The sequence below is a fragment of the Squalius cephalus genome (assembly GCF_949319135.1).
Source record: "Squalius cephalus genome assembly, chromosome: 15".
NCBI classification, from domain to species: domain Eukaryota; kingdom Metazoa; phylum Chordata; class Actinopteri; order Cypriniformes; family Leuciscidae; genus Squalius; species Squalius cephalus.
Genome location: NC_137136.1, coordinates 8,964,794 through 8,991,669, shown reverse-complemented (window position 1 = coordinate 8,991,669; position 26,876 = coordinate 8,964,794). Strand labels below are relative to the sequence as shown.

General features: G+C 38.9%; 1 protein-coding gene across 1 annotated transcript; it reads left to right on the top strand.

Annotated features, from left to right (window-relative positions):
- Positions 1-515: 515 nt before the first annotated feature.
- Positions 516-14,741, top strand: cenpw (centromere protein W). Its single transcript, XM_079893897.1, has 3 exons — positions 516-757; positions 10,988-11,101; positions 13,540-14,741. Exons 1-3 carry the CDS (start codon positions 671-673, stop codon positions 13,564-13,566), a joined length of 228 nt encoding a protein of 75 aa, XP_079750023.1. The 5' UTR covers positions 516-670; the 3' UTR covers positions 13,567-14,741.
- The last annotated feature ends 12,135 nt before the right edge of the window (positions 14,742-26,876 follow it).

The window sequence follows — 26,876 nt, the reverse complement described above, 5'->3', positions numbered from 1 at the left end:
GCTCCATCTTATATATTAATTTATTTTTAATTCAACAAATGCTTTGCAGCTGTTTTACATTCTTTGAGCTCAAGGGACAAAAAAGTAGCCTACACCCAAAAAAAGAAAGGAAATAAAAGTCTGATCTACAAAAGCATCTTGTTAAATGTTTGTTTTATTCTCCTGTATTGTATTGCATTTTAATTGTTAATTTCTTGGCAGGCTATTATTTCATTTATTACCATTACTGGCATTTTTTTATGTCATTGTTTTGGTTTAAGCTATGGCAATACAGTAATTTGCAATTATTTGAGTTATAAAATAATGGCATTATTGTTGCAAATTAAATATTATAATACCTACTGAGGGAATTAAAAGATCTCCTTAACAAAAAGGTTAAAACAAGACTGACTCTAAATTTACACTTGAGTAAATCATTAGGCAAAAAGCAGAATCAGATGAATAAAATAAAAAGTGTCTGACTTTTTTTTTATATTACAATTTCTCCCTCTGGTCCATGTAAACACGCACAAAGCACGTGCTGGCGAGAGGGGCCATTGAGCTCTTTCTACGTCATCATCAGGAGCCGGTAGTGAAACGCGCGGTTTTTTGAATACAATAAACACAAACAGACGCTTGCTTTACTTTCGATCTTCAAATCCGTAAACTAACGCTTTCAAGCAGCCAAAACATGTCAAAGAAAGCACCGAGGGCAGCGCTGAAGCTCCATATGAAGAAGAATGCTAGTATACGGATAGGAAAAAACGCGGACTTGATGGTGAGTTGATGAAAATGAAACACACCAATTTCCTCCGTACAAACGCGCGTCACATTCGCGTGACAATATACTTTCAGATTAATCAAATGAGTGCCAAATGACGTGTACTGGTTTGCAGTTGTTGTGTAGTCAGAATATTGCTTGTTTCGTATGTAGGATATGTCATATATATTGAGTTGTGTGTATGTACATGCTGTCTTGGTCTGTGTTTCAAAATCTAGTAAGCTGCCTACGTAGGCAGCATTTTAGGAAGCTCGGAACGTTTCAAACGCCCTAGAAGCCCAGAAATGCTGTCTAGGTAGGGAGCTCCGTAGGTTTTAAGAATCAGATATGTTGTCATTAAGCAGGTAATTTAGTATTTTGAAAGACTAAAAATATCCTGCATTTTACAATTAACGTTTACACGTTACAATATTTTTTTCTTTTGAGAGTTATGTTCTGTTAAAAGAGCAAGATCTGGTCAGATGTGATGTAAGTGGTGACTGGTGAGCATTATAATGCAGTAATGTGAGGTCGCAAATTTATTAGGTTTTCTCTCTCAGATCTGCCTGTACACTTTACAAGACATTAGTAGGTAAACCCCTTATTGATTTGAAACAAACATTTTATATATAGCTTAGAGCATGGGTGAGTTAATGAAAGGAATACAGCTGATGTAAATGTGGCTTCGTGGGCTCCTTTCATGTTGTCTTTTTGTAGACCTCATTATGGCAAAGATCATAAAGTAGCATTTTCCAAATTAGTGCTTTTCATATGGAGGTGAATTTAAATGTTTAATGCAACAGTAGTCTGATTCATTTTATTGCTCATTTGTATCAGGAAGCACTTGCTCTCTTCCATGCAGCCGCATGCAGATCGTAACTTTCATAGTCAATACACCTGAACTCTTTAAAGGAGAACTCCGGTCAATTTTAACATTGAGCTCATTTTTTTGTAAATTTGGAGTGCTGTCAGTACAGAGAACAACGACAAAAATCAGTGTTGCCTACACCGTGTTATCCTCTTTTTAAAATTTGCACCCTGTTGACTTCAATGGGGCAAGTTTTAAACCTGCTTTTAGCCTCTTAACATCCTTGATGTGTCATTAAAGTGCCCAGCCATGTGAGTGATTCCTGAGTGAACACGGGTGAATCTGACTGCAGTAGATGTGAAAGATATGAATAAAAGTGATGTTAATTCAGCCAGCGCACATACCTGTATTTTCTTCCTGTTTTCGGTCGAAGTCCACAGTAGTCGATTGTCGAGTTCACGCGCATAGGTTTAGTTACCTATGATCACGCGCGTGAATCGACAATCGATTGACAAAAAAAATGGCCGGAGTTCTCCTTTAAGCAGATAATAAGCTACATAAGTTATTTTTCCCTTAGTTTTTAATGATTTTTGTTTGGTTTTTATGTACTAGGCCTACTACTAATAATCTTTTTGCTAGTTTTTATTGCTATATTTATTATTATTATTATGTGGAGTGGGACTGGTGAATTATGCTAGCCATATTCATTCTCACATTGTCTCCATGAGCTCCATATGTCAGAGCATGTGCAGTAACTGCAAGACCATGTCTCTGACAGTAATGACTTGTATGCCACCAGTGTACATTTCTTGTCACTTAGCAAAAGATCTAATTCTAGGATCAGGAAACCACAAATGGGCAGACAAGCCATTAAATCCAAACCACCATGTTGTGACTTTTGAAGCTGGTTTTATTTGAAGGAACTTGGCCCCAGATGTTTACATTTGTTTAACGTTTTATATCCGAACAGCACTGATGAAACCAATTTGTTTTATGCATCATCACGTGAAGTGGCCACTGTAAATGTTGTTACATGCAATAGATGTATAGCAATGTCGCATGCCGCCTCTTTGATTGCTTGATACTGACCACTTCATAGCTCATGATGATTAAAAGGAACTTCTATTTTCAAAAGGGGAGTCTGGTGGTTTAGGTTGATTGAGGTTTGCCTCTCGGCAAGTTTGCCTAGTGTTTTTCGTGGGAATAGGGGAATTGCTTTGCTTATCCGTTGTTTTTAAGTTGAGAGGCACTGTACATGGTTGATTGTACTCTGTGTGTGTGTGTGTGTGTGTGTGTGTGTGTGTGTGTGTGTGTGTGTGTAGGATGTCCGTGCACTAACAGGGTCCTAATTAAAGGTCCATTGCAGCTGGTCTCACTTTATGGAGACTGGAGGTGGGGATGTTAAAGCCGCCTGAAAGGTGCTCTGCTTTACAGGGGTCTAATCCAGCCATTAAACTAAAAGGAAAATTCAGGAAAAAATTAAAGAAAGGCTCCTTTTTTTGCCGTCCTATGAATATGTCCTGGTTTGATCTGGTTTCCTGTGCTTTTAATGACAAAGTACCTAATAAGGCCCTTCACATTTTGCTTTGTACATCTACTTGTAATTGTTGGTCAAGCTATGATTGTGTTTTTGGCTTTCTGATGAAGCCGTTTAGTCTTGGTTCTCTGATTGTAGACCTACAAGTATTTCCACCACTGATATTGAATCCCTTTCTTTTTTTTTTTTTTGCTGGATTCACTCAAAATTCAGTGTAGTCTGATTCACAAACAAATTACTTTTACAAACCAATTAATTTAATGACTCACACCAAAAGACTCACAAACTAGACAGTTTGGCTGTATGTGTCCACAATTGCATACTGAGTAATTACTTGTTTTGAATAAGTAATTACTTTATAACTTCTAAAAAAAAAAGTAGGCCTATGTTCTAAATAGTATGAATGTAATCCAGACCTACACATCCTGTGGCCTCATGGGATAGTAAAGTCTCCATCATATGTGCACTTCAGAATAGTGTTGTCACGGTACCAAAATTTCAGTATTCGGTACCGATACCAGTGAAAATCCACGGTTCTCGGTACCAATTTCGGTACCAAAGCTTAAAGGGTTAGTTCACCCAAAAATGAAAATTCTGTCAGTAATTACTCACTCTCATGTTGTTCCAACCGCGTAAGACCTTCGTTCATCTTCGGAACACAAATTAAGATATTTTTGATGAAATCTGAGAGCTGATCACTCCTCCATAGGCTTCTAGGTGACCGAAACTTGCTGGCCCAGAAAATGTATTAAAGAGATCGTTAATATAGTCCAAGTGACTCCAGTGGCTCAATCTTAAGTTTATAAAGCGACGAGAATACTTTTTGTGCGCAAAAACAAACAAAAATAACGACTTTATTCCACTATTCATTTCCTTCTCTCTGGGCCTCTACTTTGTTCACGTAGTGTTTTTGCGTAGTGCGTCTGTGTTGTACGTCACCACGTAGGCTCACAATTGGCCGAAGCTGGTCATGTGTGTGATGCGTGATGACGTGCAACACAGACGCGCTGCGCAAAAACACTACGAGGCCCAGAGAGAAGGAAATGAATAGTGGAATAAAGTCGTTATTTTTGTTTGTTTTTGCGCACAAAAAGTATTCTCGTCGCTTGATATACTTAAGATTGAGCCACTGGAGTCACTTGGACTATTTTAACGATCTCTTTAATAACTTTTCTGGGCCAGCAAGTTTCGGTCACCTAGAAGCCTATGGAGAAGTGATCAGCTCTCAGATTTCATCAAAAATATCTTAATTTGTGTTCTGAAGATGAACGAAGGTCTTACGCGGTTGGAACAACATGAGGGTGAGTAATTACTGACAGAATTTTCATTTTTGGGTGAACTAACCCTTTAATTTAGATTAAATTTACATAATTATATTAAAGTGTATATCACAGTTACAAAGATGGAAACTGTAGTATTAAAAACACTTTACAATAAGATTCCATTTGTTAGATAACATTAGATAAAATGACCTAACAAAAAAACAATAGTTATATACTGTCACAATTATTCTCCTTTAGGAGTTAATTTAAAAATACATTTTTAAAATCAAAAGTTAACATTATTTCTGTTAACATTATTTAATGCACAATGAATGAAGTGAACAAACATGACCAATCAAGTGTTTGTATTAAATAACATTCACAAACATTAATTCATGTTGTAAAAATATATTGTTCACTCAATGTGTTATGTTAGATAACGCATTAAGTGATGTTAATGAATGGTATCTTATTGTAGCATTACCAAACTATACAGGAGATAAAATGTTTTATTTGACTTGACTATACTTTTATTTAATCCAAAACTGTATTCATATTTAACTTTAAAAGGGCTTTTTAAACCTGCTAAGAGTTATCCAGCCAAGAATAAAACTAGAACTGCTTTTCTGACGGACTGATATTAATGACGGCTTTTTATTTCTCATCTCCATAAATATATCTAGTAGTAAAGCTAATGCAAGGGATAGAAATCAATTAATAAGCCTATGCCACACTTCCTCGTCGTCATGCAGAGCGCAGTTCGCACAAGCGTTTGTACTCCCGTGGCGTCTGTCGTTGCTATGCATCCATGAACGCACATAGAAAAGCGAGCGCGCCGCTTCTATTATGAGCGCGCTTGCCGCGCGCCATTTGAAATAACGTATCTGCACGCGCAAAAACATGAGCACCACATCAGCAGCACCGCCGATCGCCATCAGCGCTTTTATGAAGAGGACGCAACTGCACGCGCTTCGGGCATGCACGCGCATCAAGTACCGGGTTTGAGAAAACCTGGTACCGTGACGTTTAAAAAAAAATTAGTACCGACTTGGTACCGAAGTACCGGGTCTTTTGACAACACTACTTCAGAATCATGCTGGAAATCATCTAGGTCATCCAGGTACTTTTTGCTACTCTTTCACGAGGACTGTGAATTTGGACATACTCGACTTGTCATACACTGTTTTTCGCCTACTAAATAGTAGGGAAGTATGTGATGATTTCGGATGAAGCCTTTAAATTTGTCTGATGAATCCTTCAGTGTTTGAACATTGAATCCTTCAAGTGTTTACTTAATTAAAATCTTAGTCTATATCTATAATATATTCTATGTCTCGTGAAGTCATTTAACAGCTTGGTGTGTTTCTGAGGAACAGACTGAAATTGAAGTCATATGCAAAACAATCATTCTGTAGAAAACAGAATAATGTGTTTTGCAGGTATTTATATAGTTTACAGAGGCAATTTTAGGCCTTAGTTAACTTAAATAAGCTGTTAGAGTAGATGTCAAAATGTCAAATTAGAAACAGAGGTGTTTACACCCACTGATTTGAACTGTAAAACAAAAACAGGAATACGGTTTCACTTTCCTCAGAAACATCAGATCCAGATTTCCAGGACCATGACAATCACCTTGATGGCTTTTTCCTTATTATTCTGTGCCCTATCAAATGTGCTTAGACTCATGTTTTCTGTCTCCTGCATCAGATCAGCACCGAAACAGCTTGAGAGATTATCCCGGACATACTATTTCATCTCTCCTGTTTATAAGTGCGTCCTGCCGGGTGGAGCAGTGGCTTAGACAGCACTTTGTTCCCCATGCCGAACTGAGATAGCCTGTGCTGCATTTGATGGTTGATTGAACACAAAAAATAATCAGCTGCATCCTGCAAGGAAGCTTTGAAAGTGTCTGTTTTCTTTTTCCAGACCACCCCCCAAATTTTAGACCCACTTTTGTTCCCCGACAGCAACGTTTTCTCCCTGGTGTTAAGGATCTCTGGGAAAGTGGAGAAAATCATGGGTCTGTTTTGGAGGCCCAGGCCAAGAGCTCCTGGCGTTTTCACACCAAGTCATTAGATGTTGTGCCTGGCTTGTGTACTGTAATTGGATGATGTGTTCCTGAGAGCGAATGAGCTGAAGTTTGTGGTTGCAGGTTATTCAAAAGTGTTTATTTAAGAGCTGATAATGCAAATATTAGTCTGTTGAATCTGGTCAGGTGAATAGTTTGAATTTGTGCTCCGCCATTTTTCTTCTCACACCACGTAACATACAGACTTCATTCAAAATGTTTTCACTGTAGGTGTGCTATTTTTAGTTTTTATTTTAACCTTAAGATTGGACTTTTCTTTGTTATAGCCTATTTATTAATTATCTAATAGTCGTGCATTTTAATTTGGAATAAAAAAAAATATTGGCAATATTAGATTGAATTGTGGATGCTCATTTACAGTAGGCTAATCTTTAAAAGTACTAATAATTTTCACAACCAAAACAGAATCAGAGCTTAAAGTGTAATAAACACTAATAGTTTTTGGTTTTGTTGGATCAGAGTGTTAACTTTTCTGGTGTTTATTGGGGCAGTGTGGACTAGGCTATAGCCTTAAAACTTATGCTTACTTGAAGCTTTAACACTATTTGTTTGCTGTTGTGCCGTATAAGCAAAGAAATGTCCTTCAGGAACTGTAAATCCAGATTCATCTTGTTCTTATAATGTTTTTTTACACACAAGAATAAGATGACATTTTTTGGACAGATCGCATTTGGATAGTGTGACTTCTGCTCTGCACACTCTAAGGACTCTGTTCAGACTGGTTTTCTCTGCACTCCTTTGCCCTCGGTGAGGATTCCATGTGCTTTCCGTGTCTGCGTGAGTTAGTAGAAACGGCCTCTTCTGTAATCAGTTCAGCTCGGCCGTTTTGTTTTGGCAAAGCCTCTGGCACAGGGGAAACCTGGGCTTCTCAGTTTCCTTCTCGAAAACTCTCTCAAGACCAGCTGTTGGAGAAGTATTCAGACGCCCCAGAGATGACCCACAATTATGAAAATGAGGTATTAATAGATTTAAATTACATCCAAATGGCTGTCGTGTAGATGCACAAGGAGTGCTGCCTTTTTTCAGCTGAAATCATTAAGAAAACTAGCTGGATATGGTTCAGCGGATCTGGTCACTGGTTACGTTTGTGTGTGCGTGTTTCTGAGACAGAGCGAAAGTGCAGGAGATGATATACAGAACTTTCTCTGTAGCAGTTTGTAGTCAGTACTCAGACCACGGTGCAGGAAATAGGTTTCTCGTTGTTATTATGAATATCTTTCTATTATTTTGTTATTATAAAGCTCCTTCCCCAGTATACTCAGTCAGTTTATGAAAGCTAAGCTGTAAAAACAGGCCAGAAAACATCAATATTATAATGTTAGAAGTCTTAAAGGTACAGTAGCAAAAACAGTCAGTTGAATTCTAAGGGTCATTTGGAGAGTCCTATATATTATAGGCAGATATTGGATATGTATTAATGACATTGTATGTTTAATGCCCTGTTTTAATATGCCTTCAGTCAGTTCAGTTGTAACTTAAAGGCAAATGGCAACATGAAATGTAACAAGTTGTGTTGTCTAAATTCACATTAAAAAATACTTTACGTTTTATTGTGCTTTTTAAAATAAAGTAGTAAAAATTTATAATATCAGCCATTTATTGGTTATCGGTCATAAAATGAAAATTGTTATTGGCTTTTTAGAAGAGATTAGGCTATGTTGTCATGCAAAGGAAATGAAATGCTAAACAATATGAGCATTCGAAGACTGGACACAGTGACATTTGGGAGATTGTAATGGCAAATTGTGATGTACACTCAAAAGCAGGGCCATGTGATCTTATTATGTATACAGTGAATATTTATATACATGGCTTCTATGTGATTCAGAACCAGTGACCACCAATAACTTTTAATGATGCCAAATAACCCTAGCAATGGAAGGACACACCTGTACATTGACACAAGCAAGCTACAGTACACAATGAAGACACCTCTACGTTGAACTAGATTAAGTGACATTATATTTCTTTGTGTTTAGTTCTTTGGATCATATTGTTGTATATAGAGTAATTTATATACAATGTTGTCATGTTAGCACATGTTCCAGTGCAAGTAGGGCTGATTTAAAATATGTAAACCCAATTTGAGCTCAAGGCTGATCTGAAATCAATCCACAAGAAATCAATCCACCTTTCAGCATCTCGTGACAAGATGCGCTAAAACAGATGAAGTGCTGAAAATGAAACAATTTCCTGGTCTAATCCGACAAGGTTGCACAAGGGCCCTTGTCTTTGGGGAGGGCTGGAAGATTTATCTTTCTTGGACACCCTCCTTCTCCTGTTGGACCTGCCTAGCAGTTCCTGTAACATAATCCTCCTTTACTGTGGTACTTATCTGTGGATCCATGCACATGTATAGGGAAAGCTGCAGCATACTACACCTGGTGGAACAACAGAGCATGATGTTCACTTGAGTCGCTCAAAACATCGAATGGTCCTCTTGATTCCAAGCATTTGGCCTTTTGTGTGGCAAGTCACTAAGAGCCTCTTGAAATGATTAGGCTACATGGTTGTCCACTCAAGCATTGTGGTTCCTTTTTTTTTTTTTTTTTAGTTCTGGCTTATTTTATTTATTTTATTTATTTACCTTTATTTTACCAGGGAAGAAAATCACATTGAGATTACAATCTCTTTTACAAGTGAGTTTAGTTTTAGTAGCGTTTTTGGTTAAAGGAAACTGATATGTTTTCTGTCTTTGGATGTTTATTTTGAGATATAAAGGCCATTTGTGCAATAATTTTCAGTTTGGAAATTCTGCAAACATTATTTCATACATCTTAACAAATTAAACCATTATTTAATTAACAGTTCATTTGCTATTAAAGCTCCAGTATGTGACTTTGGTATTTGACCACAAGAGGGCGCAGTTTCCAACAATAACAAAGGCGAAGCTTGATGACGCTATGAAGGAGGTGACGATGGGAGATGTCGTTTTTAATGCGTTTTCACCATCTAGCGATATATCTACATGGAATTAATGAATCATGATCACGGATGAGGTAATTTATTCGTTTTTGTATTACCTGTATGTCTGATCGTATTATTTTATGTCATCATAATTAATGAACTGCAAGGACCGTGAAATGTTATGCTATATTATCCCGTTACAACATACAGCTATTTGTCAAATGATTTGTTTGGTTAATGTTGTGCAGTTTTACGTTTTTATGGTTAATGCCGTGTTGTTTAACGTGTTCAAACCAATATCTAAAAGTAAATTTGAACGAACATTTGCAAGTAATGACTAAATATATATTTTTAACATCATATCCGATTGTATTTAATTGTACTGCCATAATCTCGGTCACCACACGTGATAAAAAGCCTTACCAAAGTACAAAGAGCAATATAACTTTGTTTATAAGTGCTATTATTGACAGTTGCATGTCTTACCTGTCTCAATACACTCGCGAGAGCAGAGTCTTTGTCAAGTCCAAGATTGACGCGCAGCTCTCTCCATCTCGAAAACGCCTGGCCGATATTTATCCAGGTTTTATTCCTTCGTTTGTCACACAGTCTGCGTGTATCAGAATATGGACGCTTTCGTTTTGTTGGCACTTCAATACTCGCCAAAGAGTAATCGTGATCCATAACAGCTATAACCATACAGTCTATGGCTATAACGCTTTAACCACCACTTCCGCATTTGACCATGCGATATTCCGGTGTGGTGGGTCATATTTTTTATTTTATTCTTTTTTTTTATTCTTTGTCAGACGTCTTTATTGTTTATTGTGATAAGAAAAAAACCTCAATAAAGTTGTTGTAAAAAAAAAAAAAAAAAAAATCCGGTGTGGTGGAATATCCTATCACATGGTCCACACCGGAAAAAGGATTGCGTCACTGAGGCGCGACATTTCTTTTCCGGGACGGCCAGTTATTTAAAATCGGAATTTCTCTGAAATAAAAAATCTTTGGAGACTTTTGAGATATTGTAAGTACACAACTGGAGGAAATATATCACCCTGTGCAAGTTATTTTTGGAAATTTTATTACAAAATTCCTACATATTGGAGCTTTAACAATTGTTCTTTGTGTTTTCCATTCACATGCTGTGGTCCCTGAGAAAGACACTTAGGTTATGTTTACACGACAGTTTTCAACTGAAAACGGAAAACTTTGTATGATTTTTGGCCTTTCGTTTACACGACAATGACGTTTTTGGGGCCTGAAAACGTCTAAAAACAGGTTTCAAAGTGCAAGGTTTTGAAAATGATACGTGTTCGCAGGGTTTCTTGGTGCATAATACAGCCTTTAGGGTGTATTATATGTATGTAGGGTGTCCCATTTGTCATTTTAAGTTTCAGAAGCGTGTTCACGAGCGCTTCCTTTGCGGTCAATATGCGCACTTTTGCCAAGCCCGCACTGATGCGAGCTTTGCAACAGACATCTTCCCGACAGTCAAAGCGCCGCTACGTCACGAAAGTGCAGACTCGTAGGAAGACGGCCATGCTTAGGGTGCCATTTGGGACAGGGCCTTAGTGTACTGTAATTTACTTTACATAAGTGTCAGCTAAATAACAAATTAATTTACTTTCCCTTGTGTCCACAGGCCCAGCTCAACCTCCTGATTGTCCTGCATCGTCTAGCAGAGGAGTCCAAGGTGAAGGCCTTTGAGGAGAAATCAGCAACCATCAAAGTTCACCACGTCAGAGCTGTTGCAAAGGTATCCAGCACCACCATAATAAATTAGCTAATTAAGAGCCCTATAAGATGCATTCACTTTTTGTAGCCGGGTTCTATATGGACAGATATTTTGTTTTGATTATACATTTATACTGTAGATTTTATTACCACATTTTTATTTTATTTTTGTATGAATTATTATTATTATTATTATATCATTTATTTTGTAAAGCATTTTTGTAGTATTTATTGCCATTTTTTTCATTGTTGAATGCAAGGCAACACTGTTAAATGATGTTAAAATAGTTTATTTTTTATTTTTTGTGCATATACTGTATCTTTACTTTCCCCCAGATCTATTGAACATGGTCTTATGCACAAAATATGCTACTTAGATTGAGGACTATCCACATATTTGGTCTTGAACCCTTGTTCTGTGAGTGTAGGTCTCTTATGTAAACATTTAGTTGCGTTTAAGTGACTTTTATCTCTGGTCTCTGCGCCGTTGAGCTATCAAACAAAGTGTACTTCTAACTTCCCTCCTTTATTCTTCAGTTGATTTATTTTAGCCTGAGGTCCAACAATGTGTTGAGGCAGTGATGTTCTCTAACAAGCACAGTGGGTACCTAAGATTTGGCTGGGTTAGGTTTCCAATGCATATTAATTTAATCAGGCTGCATTGTTAGCAGATGTCACCCGTGGCCGCCCTATTGATCTTCTCAACAGTATGTGTTACAGCAATCAATTTGGTCATTAGTGAACTGCCAAGAGATACATTATGTGAATGGCAGCTTATCTCCAGGTCTAGTCTACCATTCCCATTGCAGACTATTTGTTAGAGTTCACATCAACGCTTACAAATGGGAAGAAATTGGCAGCTGTGTGCACCCCTGTGCTGATTACGATAGATTCAAATATAACTTTAAACACCATGCTGGAGTGCATGGAATTTAGTTTTAAACAAAATCAGTACAAAATAGCAGAAAAACACACTCCCACTCACCAGTTCAATTACAGGTAAAAAAAAAGAGAACAAATTATATTTTCCATAAAGAATTCAGGTCTAATTTTAGGACCGTTACGATTTTTTCCACTGACACATTGTTTTGACCTGTAGATGTTCTTAGTGACATTCACACTAAAGTGATTAAACAATTTTTTTTTTTTTTTTTTTTACTCAGTTTTCAGGAATGAACGCATGTGTTTGATCGTGAATGCAGTCCATGCTTTGGCAGAGTTGACGTGTTGATTGCTGTTGGATTTAGTTTAGATATAGTGTTTTACTATAGATTAGGCCCAGCTGAATCTCCTGTAATTTCTATTTATTTATTCATCTATTGTTTTGAAGTTCAGGCCTTTCATGACCTGAAAAAGGAATTAAGGCAGCAAATGAACTTGCTCATATTGCAGCCGGTATTCGGCTACATCATCTTGCAACCGCCCCTTTGATGGATATTTGTTCTCCAGCGCTATAGATTTGAACAGGGCACCACATCAAATGAGTCACAATAACACTGAACAGAGATCCGGCCAATTTTGAGTCATCGTGCTGCGTTTATTTTCACGAGGGAAGGCAGCTTATTTGATTAAGATGTAATTGTGTGCAGAGTGCTCCTTGTACAGATGCACTTGAACAGCAGGGGCATGAAAAATTCGATGCTTGTTCCAAATCAAGACTAAGTCATGATGGCCTGTCACAACTAAACATGTTAGGAATTACACGCTTTGCAGAGTTCAGGCGCAGACTGGTTCAGCATGGCCGCCTTTGAAAACAGGTGTGTAATGTTGAGCTCTGCCATGGAAAGTGGGATTTTGAGGAAAAAAATGGGGGCATGACTGAGAAACTGGGTGTTACCACACGATATAGGCTATTAGTAGTTTCTCTAAATCAGGGGTCAGCAACTCTCTGTACATGAAGTGCATTTTTAGTAGTTTCACAGTGTAAATCTATTAAATCCATAAACACAATTACATATATTTCAGTTCATCGTATATCTTAAAATACATTTAATATTAATGATATATAATATTTGATCTACATTTGATTTACATAGATACATACATGAATATATATGAACACTCAAATACTGATAACTTCCAAGTATTTTCCAGAAAGCAAAAAGCTGAACAGACCCTAGGCTATCAACCATGCAAAGCACTTTGGTTTACTTGCATTACCCACTGAAAGTGCAGTGCTGCCCAAATTGATCAAAGGGTTGTGATGCTGAAGTTTGTTGAATATTTCAGTTTCATCACCCTTTGATAGTGTTTGGCTTTCCATTCAGCTCATAGCTAAGAACCGAGGAAGGATTACTGCAAGAATTAGATTGACATACAGGTGCAAATGTCCTTTTTAAAATGTATAAATAAAACAAATAAACAGGCTATTTATCTCGTGCCAATGATTACCCCTCTGTGATTTCCCCCTCCGGTGACGACCCCTGCTCTAAGTAATTATATTTCTTCTCTTTGTTACAGAAACTGTTAAAGAGCACACGTGGATAACGTGGATAACAGGAGCTCCCCACCACAACCCTTTGTTTGTTCTACAGCATTGACCCTGTGACCTTAAATTTACTTAAAGACTTTAGTATGTATGATCTATGGTGTGAAGCACACTACAAATTTGGGACTGGTGAAGATGAACATTTAACTTCTATTATTTCCTTACGACTTTTTATGTGTACAATGGAATATATATTCCCTCAAGTTGGGCCCGTTATTAGGCTGTGATCCATGATAATTTTTTCTTCATGACTGTTGAACTTTTGCTTTTTAAAATTTGTGTGAACCATGAATGATAGACAGTATCTAGGCCAGATATCTAAAGTAACACATGTGTCCCTCATCTCTTTGGATCATATTATGACTTAATACCTGTTAATAAACAATTTGTACCGCTTAACTTGGGTAGCACATGGTTGAGTAACCGTGCAGTGTTTCTTTCCTCGCTCTGTAAAGCAACAAGATATCTGGCTCTCGGCCACTGACAACATTGGGACCATTATCAGTGGCTGCTCACGAAAGCAGGTTTTTAGCAGGAAAGTTTGCTCGGATGATATTTCGCTCTCCTGTGTTGACTCAGTATCAAATGGACATCTTGTAATTTTCATTTCAAATTTAATCGCTACTATCTAACTGACCTATAAGAAAATACTTCGGTAAATCAGTATCTATGAAAATAGTCCTTTTTTAGTTTTTCTGACATGTTCAAAAGTTTAGGGTCGATAAGATTTTTAAATGTTTTTGAAAGAAGTCTCTTGCTCACCAAGACTGGATTTATTTGATCCAAAATACAATAAAAACAGTAATATTGTTTCTTTTTTAATGTCTTAAATGTAATTTATTCCTGTGATGGTAAAGCTGAATTGAATCAGCACATTTGATACATCATGTGATACATCAGCATCATTACGCAGTCTTCAGTGTCACATGATCCTTCAGAAATCATTCTTATTTACTGATTTGGTGATCAAGAAATACTTTTTTTTATTATTATCAATGTTGTAAATATTTTTGTGGAAACCTTGATACTTTTTTTCAGGATTCTTTAAAGAATAGAAAGTAAAAAAAGAACAGCATTTATTTGAAATGGACATCTGTTGTAGCAATGTATCTCTGATTTCGCTTTTGATCGATTAATTTGATCCTTGCTGAATAAAAGTATTAATTTCATTCACAAAAAAAATTTTGAACAGTAGTAGTTTCTATATAATTGTTCTCTTCAGGTGTCGGTCAGTTCTGTGCTTGCATTTGCTCCATGCATCTTGCTCCATGTTGTGTGGGACCATAGGGCCTGACCTGACCCCAGGACCACAGGAAAGTAAATGTTTGGGTCTCACTTTTCGGTTGTATCCCACCAATGATCACGGGACATGGGAGTCACTCTCCTCTAATCCTTCTGTCAGAATTAATTGGGCTGCCAGGGATTGATCAGTGTAGTGTTTGTTCTTTCTGCCCGCCTTCGAGTTTTGAGAAGAGTTGCCTGTTGATAACAGTCTAGAATGTTCTCCAGACCTCTGAATCCACCTCTCTTATCTTCATCTTTCATGTGTCATCTTCATCCTGTTCATCCTCACCCATCTACATCCTCACAGTGGGAACAGTGCTGTTTATTCTTCTACTTTTTCATCATCATGCTCTTTGAGATGTAGTATGTCTCTTTGACAGGAGCAAACTGGGAAAGCGATCATGATTAGCCTTGTCATGCATGACCAGACGAGGACAACAATGAGAATATATCCAACATGTAGACAATTTTTTTTTTTTCACACTAAATACTTAAATTGTCTGTTTCTCTGAATGCTGTTAAAAATGGATATCACACATGTAAATATAACTTTTAACATTTAAAGACATTTCTCACAGTCCATATAGATCCATATGTCCAGAACGGCCATTAAGTGTTGGGGGTGTATTGTTATTATTATTATTATATTTGATGTTCAATGCTATATAGAATCTGTTGGGCATTTATGGGCATTTATGGATATAAAGTAGGGTTACGTATACATTGTCTCAACTTTGGTCATAATGAAGAGTTAGTTGTGACTTGTTTATATCCCTCTTTAATGAGAGAGATTCCTAGATTCCTTGGTTAAGCATCGGCTTCTGGACCATTTCAATGGAAAAGGAGTATCCTATAGTTCTTCAATCAAAAGAGTATGTTGTCATCTGGCTAACAATTTGAGGAGGTATACTCTCAAGAAAGTCAAGTCAAGTCAACTTTATTTATATAGCGCTTTTCACAATACAGATTGTATCAAAGCAGCTTCACAGTATTAAATAAAATAGTACATCAGTGTTTGTTTCTAGTGTAAAACGTCCACGTTTGGTAATGCTGATCAATAGTATTGTTGATTGATTAATTAAATTAAGTATCCCCAACTGACCAAGCCAAAGGCAACAGTGGCAAGGAACCGAAAAACTCCATCAGGTGACCTAATGGAGAAAAAAAAACCTTGGGAGAACCCAGGCTCAGTCGGGGGCCAGTTCTCCTCTGGCGTTTATGAACTAGAGACCGGATTTAACTATAAGATTAAAAATATTATATAAATGCCTGGCTGAAGAGATGCGTCTTTAATCTAGTTTTAAACTGGGAGAGCGAGTCTGAGCAACGAACAGTATCAGGAAGGCTATTCCAGAGTTTTGGAGCTAAATGTGAAAATGATCTCCCTCCTTTGGTTGATCTGGATATCCTAGGTATGACCAAAAGCCTCGAATTTAGTGATCTTAAAGAGCGCGATGGATTATAGGGCGATAGAAGATCCGTTAAATAAACTGGAGCTAAGCCGTTTAGGGCTTTATATGTCAGTAGCAATACCTTGTAATTTATACGGAACTTTATAGGTAACCAATGTAGTGATGATAAAATTGGTGTTATATGATCATTATATGGAAAAAAAAAGGAACAAAAGCTGTCACTGGGATGGTACCCTTTAGAGAGAAAAAAATTACCTTTATACCTTATTTACCCCTAAATGGTGCATATTGCTACTTTAAAGTCGTCATGAAATGGAAGTTGTGATAGTCTTTTCTTCCCTATTGTAATGTATATCTGAGTGAGATGGCTTTTCGAACTAGATAAAATGTAGAGCAGAACTTTATCTCATCCACTGGGAATTGATTGAATTGATCGTTGTGATTTGCTATTGCCGTGATCTCATGTGAGTGACAGGTTTTCCCGCCCTTGTGGCGTCAGTAAACACGTCATTAGAGAAGAGAAGAAATGTTGCTGCAAGAGGGAGGGGAAGTTATTTTGATTAAAGATTATGAGGGCACATGAATTTAAAACAAATAATGATCTGTACAGAATAATCATTTATAATAAATACATACTATAATCCATTAAAAAGTACCTAAAGTGTACATGTTAGTACCTAAATGGTACCTTTTTGATAAAGGAGTGCCGCAGTGACAAATTTTGTACCTTTTTGTCTGAGAGTGTAGATGTGAGTCTTATATAGTCATATTAGAGACTAGCTTCATCAAAGAGTCCAGAGTCTATCAAAGAAACAAGTCTATTGATGTGTCTTTGCAAACTCCTAAGGTTTTTGTGACTTATGCAGCGCTGAGCTAATGGAACTTACTGCCATTGCGATGGGGTATGGTGATGGTCCTCTTGGGGAGATGGTCCTTCTGCTTTCCCAGCCCAAACCAGCTTCAGGAGCCAAACGCTCCCTATCCCTTCTTTGAAGTAGCGTAATGGTGATGCCATATAAGCTGACCCTCTGTGGCATTGCGGTTTGTGGTAGGGATTCCTCATCCCCACCTGCTTATGTTACCCAGCGATCTGCACTGACCCTTGGCATTACATGATTTAAAAGGGCTCCAGGCCCTCTGATGTCATGCAAGGTGTTCATGTGCCAGATGGGTGCCATGCATAGGTTATTCTTTTTACTTAACCGCGGCTTGCAAAGCACTTAGCTTTTATTATTGAGCTAGAAACGTACCTTTACTCTCCAAATTATGTGCCATGATGCATTGGAAAGATATTCACTATGGTAAAATACATGTGATGTTTCTCGGCCATAGAACATTGATCATTTACATTTTAAGACAAAGCTGGTTTCTCAAAACACTTTTTTAAAGCTCAGTGTGATTTACTAAATTTATTGCAAATTTTCCAGTTTTATTTTATATTACTCTCGTACCAATAGCATCCATCACAGAACACTAAGAGATTATTATTGTTGTAATTTAGTTTTTTGACAACTTTTCTGTTTTTCTATAATATATTATATTTTCACTTTGTCTATTCATTAAGTTTATTGTTCAGTAGTTCCTTTTCATAGGTTCACTCAACGATGTGGAAGCCGTTGCTATGGGAACACCTTCGGTGTCACGAATGTCTGAAGCCCTTATACCATCACAGCATTTTTTTGGCCAGTAGGGCTTAGCACCACCCCAAGAATGTCACGTATGCTTCATATCAGCGTGCTACATGCTATTTCATCATATTTAATTCCTTCAGGAAGCGAATTTTCTGCTGCATTTCAGAGCAGTTTTCACTCTCAAGTGGACACGAGTTACAGGAGATGCATCGACCTGTGCGACAGGTTCATCGCAGTAGGAGACACTCATGACAGGTGTGTGCAATGCTTCAGCCTTCAGCATGCTCAAGCTTAACGGCCTATCTGATTGTCGACAATGCGATAGTCTGTGTTCAAAAGTTTTGCGCTCGAGGCTCACCTCCTTTCTGAGGAAAAAAGGTTTGTCTAACCCCCGCCATTCCGTTTCTGCGGTTGCCGAGACTCCGCACGAGACAAACGCTTGGGGTGATTATGAGTCGGAGCACATGCAGAGCACATCTCCCCGAACCTCGTGACTCGATTTCTTTCGGTTGTGGCCCATTTGACGATGAAAAAGGGCTTGCAACCCAGAGAGTGAAGGCTATATCCTCATATGGCAGAGATTCAGCCGAGCGGAAGTGGATGTGTTTGCTTCGAGCATGCCTCTGGGAATAGATGCTCTGGCTCAGGAGTGGCCCAGGACCAGACTTTTTGCCTTCCCACCATTTTGTTTACTCTCAGTGGGTGCTGCTCAGAGTACGAACAGATGAAGTAGGACATCTGTTGTTGGCTGGCCCAGTTCTGGCCCACTCAGATATGTTTTTCAGACCTGTTCAGTCTGTTAGTCAGTCCTCCTTGGGTGGTTCCCCTAAGATCAGACCCAGGGTATGATTTGGCACCCCCTTCCAGACTTATGGAATCTGTGGGTGTGGTCCCTGAGCGGGGCGCGTTAATGTATTCTGGTCTCTCGGCTGAGATTACAGATACTATTCTAAATCTTAACTCTAGGGCCCCTTCCTCGAGGCATCTGTATGCTTTTAAGTGGAATCTTTTTGCCTCTTGGTGCAGGCAACGTGACCTGGACCCAGTTCATTGCCCTGTCGGTTCAATACTGGAGTTCTTGCAGAGTCGCTTTTCGGCAGGGACAGCCCCAGCCACTCTTAAGGTTTATGTGGCAGCTATATCTGCTGAGCATGTGCTTAAGGGGGCTGTTTCTGTTGGTCAGCCAGAATATTTTAAACTTGCATGTGAAAAGGTTAAGAGAATAGGGGATCTACAGGCTCTTTCAATCAGCCCTCTTGTATGGATTTTGTCCTGGGTTGGTTAAAGTCTTGTTGCGATCTAGGCCAGGTTATGTTCCTAAGGTTGCTTTGACTCCTTTTTGTTGCCAGCAAGTGGTCTTGGAGGCTTTTCCCCCTCCTGATTCGGAGACCGGGAGCAATGTGCACCCATTTGCAATTGTTTGTGTGCAGAGCAATTGTTTGTGTGTTTTGGCGGTAAAAAAAAAAAAGCTGCCGTCTCCAAACAGAGAATGTCTCATCGGGTGATCTAAGCTATTTCTGTGGCCTATGAGGCACATGGATTGGCTTCGTCTCCAGTTGTGTGTGCTCATTCCACCAGAGGAATGGTTTCTTCTCAGGCTCTTTTTAAAGGCTCTTCTTTGGAGGATATTTGTGTTGCTGCAGGATGGTCCTCTCCGTACAACTTTATCAAGTTATACGGTCTGCACATGAGGATGGCTCCTGGCTCCAAGGTTTTATCTGCTTGAGCGGACGCTTTCCCCGGTCTTCCAGCTACTCTCAGGTATGTGAAGGCATTATGGTATATTGTTCCCATAATAACTGCTTCCGCAGTGTTGAGTGAACCTATGAGAGGGAACGTCTCGGTTACGTATGTAACCTTGGTTCCCTGAGTAGGGAACGGAACGCTGTGACGCCGGCCGTTCTCTTACCTTCGATAAGTAGCTTCCTTCGTCTTGGAAATCTGATAAAATAGTGCGTAGCACGCTGATATGAAGCAAACGTGACGTGTTCTTGGGACAGTGCTAAGCGCTACTGGCCAATAAATGGCGTGATGTATAAGGGCTTCAGACATTCGTCACACCGAATGTGTTCCCATTTTCAACAGATTCTTCCTGATGTGTGAACTGGCCCAAAACTCTGGCACATGGCCTTGGGCCAGTGGGCAATCCTTATTGTTAAACCCTGCGCTGTGTTTTTTTTTTTTTTTATTATTAATGTGACTATCTTGATACTCATTGGAGCCACTCCAAACCGTTAACTTCAAGTTACTTTAGATAAGCTATAAAATCTTTTGGTGTACCAACTAAAATATGAACCTGCAAAGAATGAATCAAAACAAACAGATTAGACCCTGTGATGCAGCTTTTAGTAAATCTGTTTCTGCAGGTCATGGGCAGAAGAAGAGTATTGAAACGTATCTCCCACGCTTTGTTTCATTACACCACAGAAGTCATTACATTTAAATGGCTTTGCATTTGTTTGTTTGTGTTACACATGCCCTGATGCAAGGCACCCAGCCTGGAGCACTCTCAAAACATATGTATTTGCACAGCTGGATATTTACAGATGCTGTTCCAGGTGAAGGAGTTTAACACTGTTCCTTACCTCACTAGTTAACCAGCTGGCTCACGGCCCACCTCTTTGTCTCTGGGCTGTGGTATATAGCTCTTTTACTCTTTCATGCCCCTAGGCCCTCTCAGATCTGCCTCTTCTCTAAATGCACATGACTGGCCTGCTTCTAATCTCACTTTTCTAGGGTCTTGGTTGTTTTACTTGTCCAGAATCCCACATAGCTCTTACAATGCCCGGGACCAACTCGAAGCATGCAGATTTAATTTGATAACCCAATGAAAACGCTGAAGAATTGAAATTGGACATGGTGTTTGGAGCACGCACTTGTGGCTTGACTGCAGCCAGCGACTTTTGTGAAAAAAAGAGAAGCTTTTTTTTTTTTTTCTTTTTTTTTTTTTCTTTTTTTTAAATAATTGCATATACACAAAGACTACAATATTCTTCCTGGAGAGCCCAGTGTGGTCAGTGGCTACAGTGTCTTTTAAAATTCTGGAATCACCCTAAGGCAAAGTGGGGTTTGGAAAATATCAGCATTTTCTGATGACTTTGCAGTGATAAGAGAAGACATAAACAATGAAGCTCATGTCAGTGCATAAAAATAAAACGAGTTCAAAACATAGAAAAACAATTTTATGTCAAGAAATGGTAAGGATTTGCACAGATATTGTCTAAAACCCCATTTTGAAACCAAGCTCAATGTTTCCATCCAAGTTACAAATATCCATAAAGTTATATATTGGAATATCAAAAAAACTATTTGCGAATAAAACAGAATATCCATTCCTTTTTGATGAAAGCCTTTGGCTCTGACATTTTGAGAATGACCAGAATAATGTTTTTTTTTCTCTCATTTTCATTTATGCCTTTTGGCAGATGCTTTTTTCCTTCTCATTTTTCAGTTTAAGAATTTAACCCATGATCTTAGTGTCGCGTGCACCAAGCTCTAAGATTTTAGCTATTCAGTCACATGACTTGAGGCACAGTCATATGTCTTTTTTAAATGCATATTTGGGAATGTATTCAGTAAATGTGTTTATATCACAGTTTATGTTCACGTCTTCTAATGAAACACATTTTGGACATTTCATCCCTGTGTTTCAATCCAGCATTTCAATTCAATATCTTAAAATTCACATTAAAATGTGGATGAAAACGTGGCTATTGAGACCAGGGCTGCGTCCGAAATCGCATACTCCCTTGAGTAGGTACTTATTTTGAATAAGTAATAACTTTACGACTGCTAGTCGTAAAGTACATTATATATACACTGCTCAAAAAAATATTAAATATAAAAATATAAAATAAAACTCACCAGTTTTGCATTTGGCTAGGGTCAGTGTCACTACTGGTAGCATGAGGCGATACCTGGACCCTACAGAGGTTGCGCAGGCAGTCCAGCTCCTTCAGGATGGCTCATCAATACGTGCCATTGCCAGAATGTTTGCTGTGTCTCCCAGCACAGTCTCAAGAGCATGGAGGAGATTCCAGGAAGACAGACAGCTACTCTAGGAGTGCTGGACAGGGCCGTAGAAGGTCCTTAACCCATCAGCAGGACCGGTATCTGCTCCTTTGTGCGAGGAGGAACATGATGAGCACTGCCAGAGCCCTACAAAATGACCTCCAGCAGGCCACTGGTGTGAATGTCTCTGACCAAACAATCAGAAACAGACTTCATGAGGGTGGCCTGAGGGCCCAACGTCCTCTAGTGGGCCCTGTGCTCACTGCCCAGCACCAGGGAGCTCGATTGGCATTTCCCATTGAACACCAGAATTGGCAGGTCTGCCACTGGTGCCCTGTGGTTTTCACAAATGAGAGCAGGTTCACCCTGAGCACGTGACAGACAGGAAAGGGTCTGGAGAAGCCGTGGAGAATGTTATGCTGCCTGTAACATCGTTCAGCATGACCGGTTTGGTGGTGGGTCAGTGATGGTCTGGGGAGGCATATCCATGGAGGGATGCACAGACCTCTGCAGGCTAGACAATGGCACCCTGACTGCCATTAGGTATCGGGATGAAATCCTTGGATCCATTGTCAGACCCTATGCTGGTGCAGTGGGTCCTGGGTTCCTCCTGGTGCACAACAATGCCCAGCCTCATGTGGCGAGAGCATGCAGGCAGTTCCTGGAGGATGAAGGAATGATACCATTGAAGGGCCACCACGCTCACCTGACCTACGTCCAATAGAACACCTCTGGGACATTGTGTTTCGGTCCATCTGACATCACCTGGTTGCACCTCAGACTGTCCAGGAGCTCAGTGATGCGCTGGTCCAGATCTGGGAGGAAATACCCCAGGACACCATCCGTCGTCTCATTAGGAGCATGCCCCGACGTTGTCAGGCATGCATACAAGCACGTGGGGGCCATACAAACTACTGAGTACCATTTTGAGTTGCTGCAATGAAATTTCAGCAAAATTGACAAGCCTGCTGCATCATTTTTTCACTTAGATTTCCGGGGTGTCTTTGAATTCAATCCTCTGTAGGTTGATCATTTTCATTTCCATCAAACGATGTGGCATCCTTTCGTTCATAACACATTACCCAGTCCATATTAGTATAGATATCCAGCATGATATTTTTCCCCATTGAGATCTGATGTGTTTTATTTTTTATTTATTTATTAGATTAATTTCAGACATGTTAACAAGTTCATACACTTTGTTTCTATCATATATAGCCAGTCTTTAACTCGCACAAGAAATTGAGCACATATACACATATGTGCATAGAAACCCACATCCATATCCATATGTACCTACATATATATATCCACACCTACCCCCACATACGTGCATACATACATACCCATATACATACACACATATACAGGTACATAAACATACCTACATATACAAACGCTTACATATATACACAAATGCATACATATAAACACAAACACATATACACTAACACTCTTTAACATGTCTGAAAAGGGGTTGGAAGAAGTAAAAACTTATTTAATCCTACCCCTTCTCCAGTATTCAAAACTTACATTTGCTATAATCATCCTGTTTCCAAAGTCTTCTAATCTACGGGAAAAAAAAGAAAAAAGAAATGAAAATTAATATAACCGTATATCAATAGAGAAGTAATCTAATATTATTCTTGTAGTAAATTCTAGAGCCTTGACTTCAAATCCTCAAATCCTTTTCAAAGTGTTCCTTTAATTTTTTTGAGCAGTATAGTATGAGTATGTGTAGTATGAATGTAGTCTGGACATACTACATTCGCCATTATGTGACCTACTAGCGTCAGTTACGTCGCTTCACTTTCATTGATAAATCCTCTCCTGTGGTCTCGTGGGATAGTAAAGTGTCCATCGTATTCACACTTCAGAATCCCGGCGGAAGAAGTAGGTCATCCGGGTACTTTTTTGAGTACTGTGAATTTGGACATACTACTTTTGTCACATACTATTTTTCACCTGCTATATAGGGAAGTATGCGATTGTGGATGCAGCCCAGGTCTTTATGTGAAATTATCCCTCTAGAGCACAGATGCAGAATGGCCCTTGATTTCAGAAAATGGTTTTGTTTTACTTTAAGAGCCTATATGTGTTAGATGAGGGGGAATCAATCACAGCTAAAGCTCTAGATCCTTCTGGCCTGTAGCCTAATGTTTAGATGGGTAATGGGATTACCCATATAACTGTCTACACCCTGGGTTGAAGCCAAAACCATATCAGTAACAGATACTTTTTTTTCTTGATTCATCCTCTTTTCCTTTGTCTTAGGCAAGATGCCAGTTATAATTTAACTACAGTACATAAACAGTCAATATTGCAGGATCTCCTTGATCCACATGGAAATTTTGTTTTTAGTCTCTAAACCAGCTGTTTTTATTCCTAGACGGTTGATTCCAGTGCAAAACAATTCAGTATGCCAGAGCTAAATAACAACTGTTTACTCTGGTTTTACCCCTAAGCAGCACTGGTAAATTCTTTGGACCTCATTCTCTAATAACAGGGATTTTAATATTAACATGATCTTCAGAGAGAATTAGAACCTGCACGATTCAGGTGCATTTGATTACAGGCAGTTCCAGATCTTCATTAGAGTTATTGGAGGTGGAGAACATTTGGAAGGCCCGTGTGTCTGTATTCTTCTTTCATCTAGCTCCCAACCCGCTCTTTGCGGATCATCTAATTTAGCCCTCTGTACCTGAGCTGAACTTTATTACTGCTATCATTACGATTGGTAATCAAAAATAATTTAATATCAACATGCATTAGGGCTTGCAAATGTTTTTTTTTTTGTGTGTGTTCATTACCCATGCAGAAATTTCAGCCATGATGCTAGGGTTTCCATAATTGTTCTTGTCTGCCAAGCAAAATTTGTAAGTTAACAACGCACCTTTCCTTAAAAATCTGCACAATTTGAGTCATTCTTGTCCGTAGCACACACACATACACATACACATGTTGTACCAGCAGTTTCGATCTAATAAAACTGATTCTGAGAAGTCACTTTTGTAAATTACAGCTCAGTAATTTGTGACATGCCTAAAAGAGACACTTGTAAAGACTCAATGTAATGCGTTGTACTTCTCAAAGTATTTTGGGTTCAGTGTAAATGATGGTTGTGTTATTGTATCATATACTGTTGTAAGAAATCCCAGATGCTGCATTATTAAAAAAGCCAAACATCTGCTCACTGGCACATAATGACAGATCTGCAGTAGATTGGTGTAATGCACGAATTGACTTTCGCACAAAAAAAACACACACATTTAGTTGTCTTTTCGAGCTCATTCCCACACTCTTCCCGTGTCACATGATTCCTGCTGCTTCTTTGCTTTGAAACATCTGTTGACAAGGGAGGAGTGTGTTGAATGGCCGAAATACTCCAATTCGCCTGATATTTGACTTCAAACAACACACCGAAGGTCCAGATGATGGGAGAAGACCTTCTAGAAGTTTTCACATGGTTCAACCCAATCAGTTAAGATGATTAGATAATATAATTACGCAGATGCACACGAAACCATGTTCCTTAGTTGTTGCACTTGGTCGTTTGCCTTTGATTAAATATATTAGTTCTCAGATAATTGAACAAAAATAGCATTGCCACAACTGGTTCATGTTTTAATGACTAACCTCTATTGAGCTAATTGTTTTTACAGGTCAGATACATTGCGGATCCAAGGTGTGAGAAGTTATGCATGGTTAGTTATCTGCAATGTTTATACCCTAATGTTATACCCTATTTAAGTGTTGGCCTTATCTCAACAAAGTTCCTCTGTTTGCAGTGCAACACCTGCGTCTCGTCCACTTCTTGAACTTGCTCCAGCATAAAATTGTTCTCTTTATCTTGGTGCACAGTCAAGGACATTGTGAAAGTGAGATGGCAACATTGCTGATGTTTTTAAACTCAAACCATTCTCTCTCTCAAAAGTGTGCAGGAGGGAATCATATGAACGGGCGATTCCAAGAGAAACGGACCTGTCACTGATACAAGCCAATCAAAACTGAAGGTCACTATGATATATTATATAATGATCCCAGCAGCATGAAGACAATCACATAAAAATTCCAGGTAATGTTTTCTAACGAGAGTAATTGTTTGGCGTAAAAGCCAGCAGGTTTGTGTTTGAGCAGATGGGGGAGAATTGGCCACGATTCCCAAGGGATGAAATTTACTCTGCCATGGAGCCCGCCCCATGTTTATCTTTCAGCTTTATTGGATGTTGATGTTGGCCCAGTGAGAGAACCTCTTGTTTAAGGCTATTTTTAAGGGGTGAGCAGAAGGGGGTAGTTCTTGGACTTGAGTCGCTGCAGACCATTGTGCCGTCTCACAAAATTCAGTACAGAGGTAAACCTGGTAATCCTCCATGAAAAATACCATGGACTATGTTCAATCACCACATATACAGTGTTGGACAGTACTGCCCTACAGCAGTATTCTCTGTACTTTACACTATGATTTTCTGGTCGGTAGATCTTTATCAGTTATTTATTTATTCCTCCATTGATGTATTTTAAAATATCCAGCTGCGTTTATGTTTCTTCAAAGCTCCTTTAAAGATCATCCAGAGCCTAAAGTCTAGTGCAACACTGGCAGACGATTTGAAGTAAAGCTTAACCTTTGTCCTCTATAGTGTTATGGGTGTCCCACCAGCTCTTCACAATATTTAAGTAACCATAGAAACCAATCCAAGAAACACTTTTTGAGGCTAAATATTATTTTTGCTGCGCTGGCTGTCCAGTGAGTGGATGACATCACACGATGTGTGTAAAACACTGGATGAGGGCACTGCGCACCTGAGCGGAGTTTATAGATGACTCATGGGAAAACAAACCCTAGGCCCAATTGCCCCTGACTGTGACTGGCGGGCTCTGCTATACTAACTGTTTAGCGCAGGGCAACATGGATACTGACCTGCTAATCTGAGGTGCTTCACCAACACGGTTAGCATAGTGTGTGAACTGGTT

Coding starts and splice junctions, on each gene's coding strand:
- cenpw (XM_079893897.1), top strand. CDS start 671: ATGTCAAAGAAAGCACCGAGGGCAGCGCTGAAGCTCCATATGAAGAAG. Junction 758..10,987: donor GAAAAAACGCGGACTTGATG/GTGAGTTGATGA, acceptor TTGTGTCCACAG/GCCCAGCTCAACCTCCTGAT. Junction 11,102..13,539: donor ACGTCAGAGCTGTTGCAAAG/GTATCCAGCACC, acceptor TCTTTGTTACAG/AAACTGTTAAAGAGCACACG.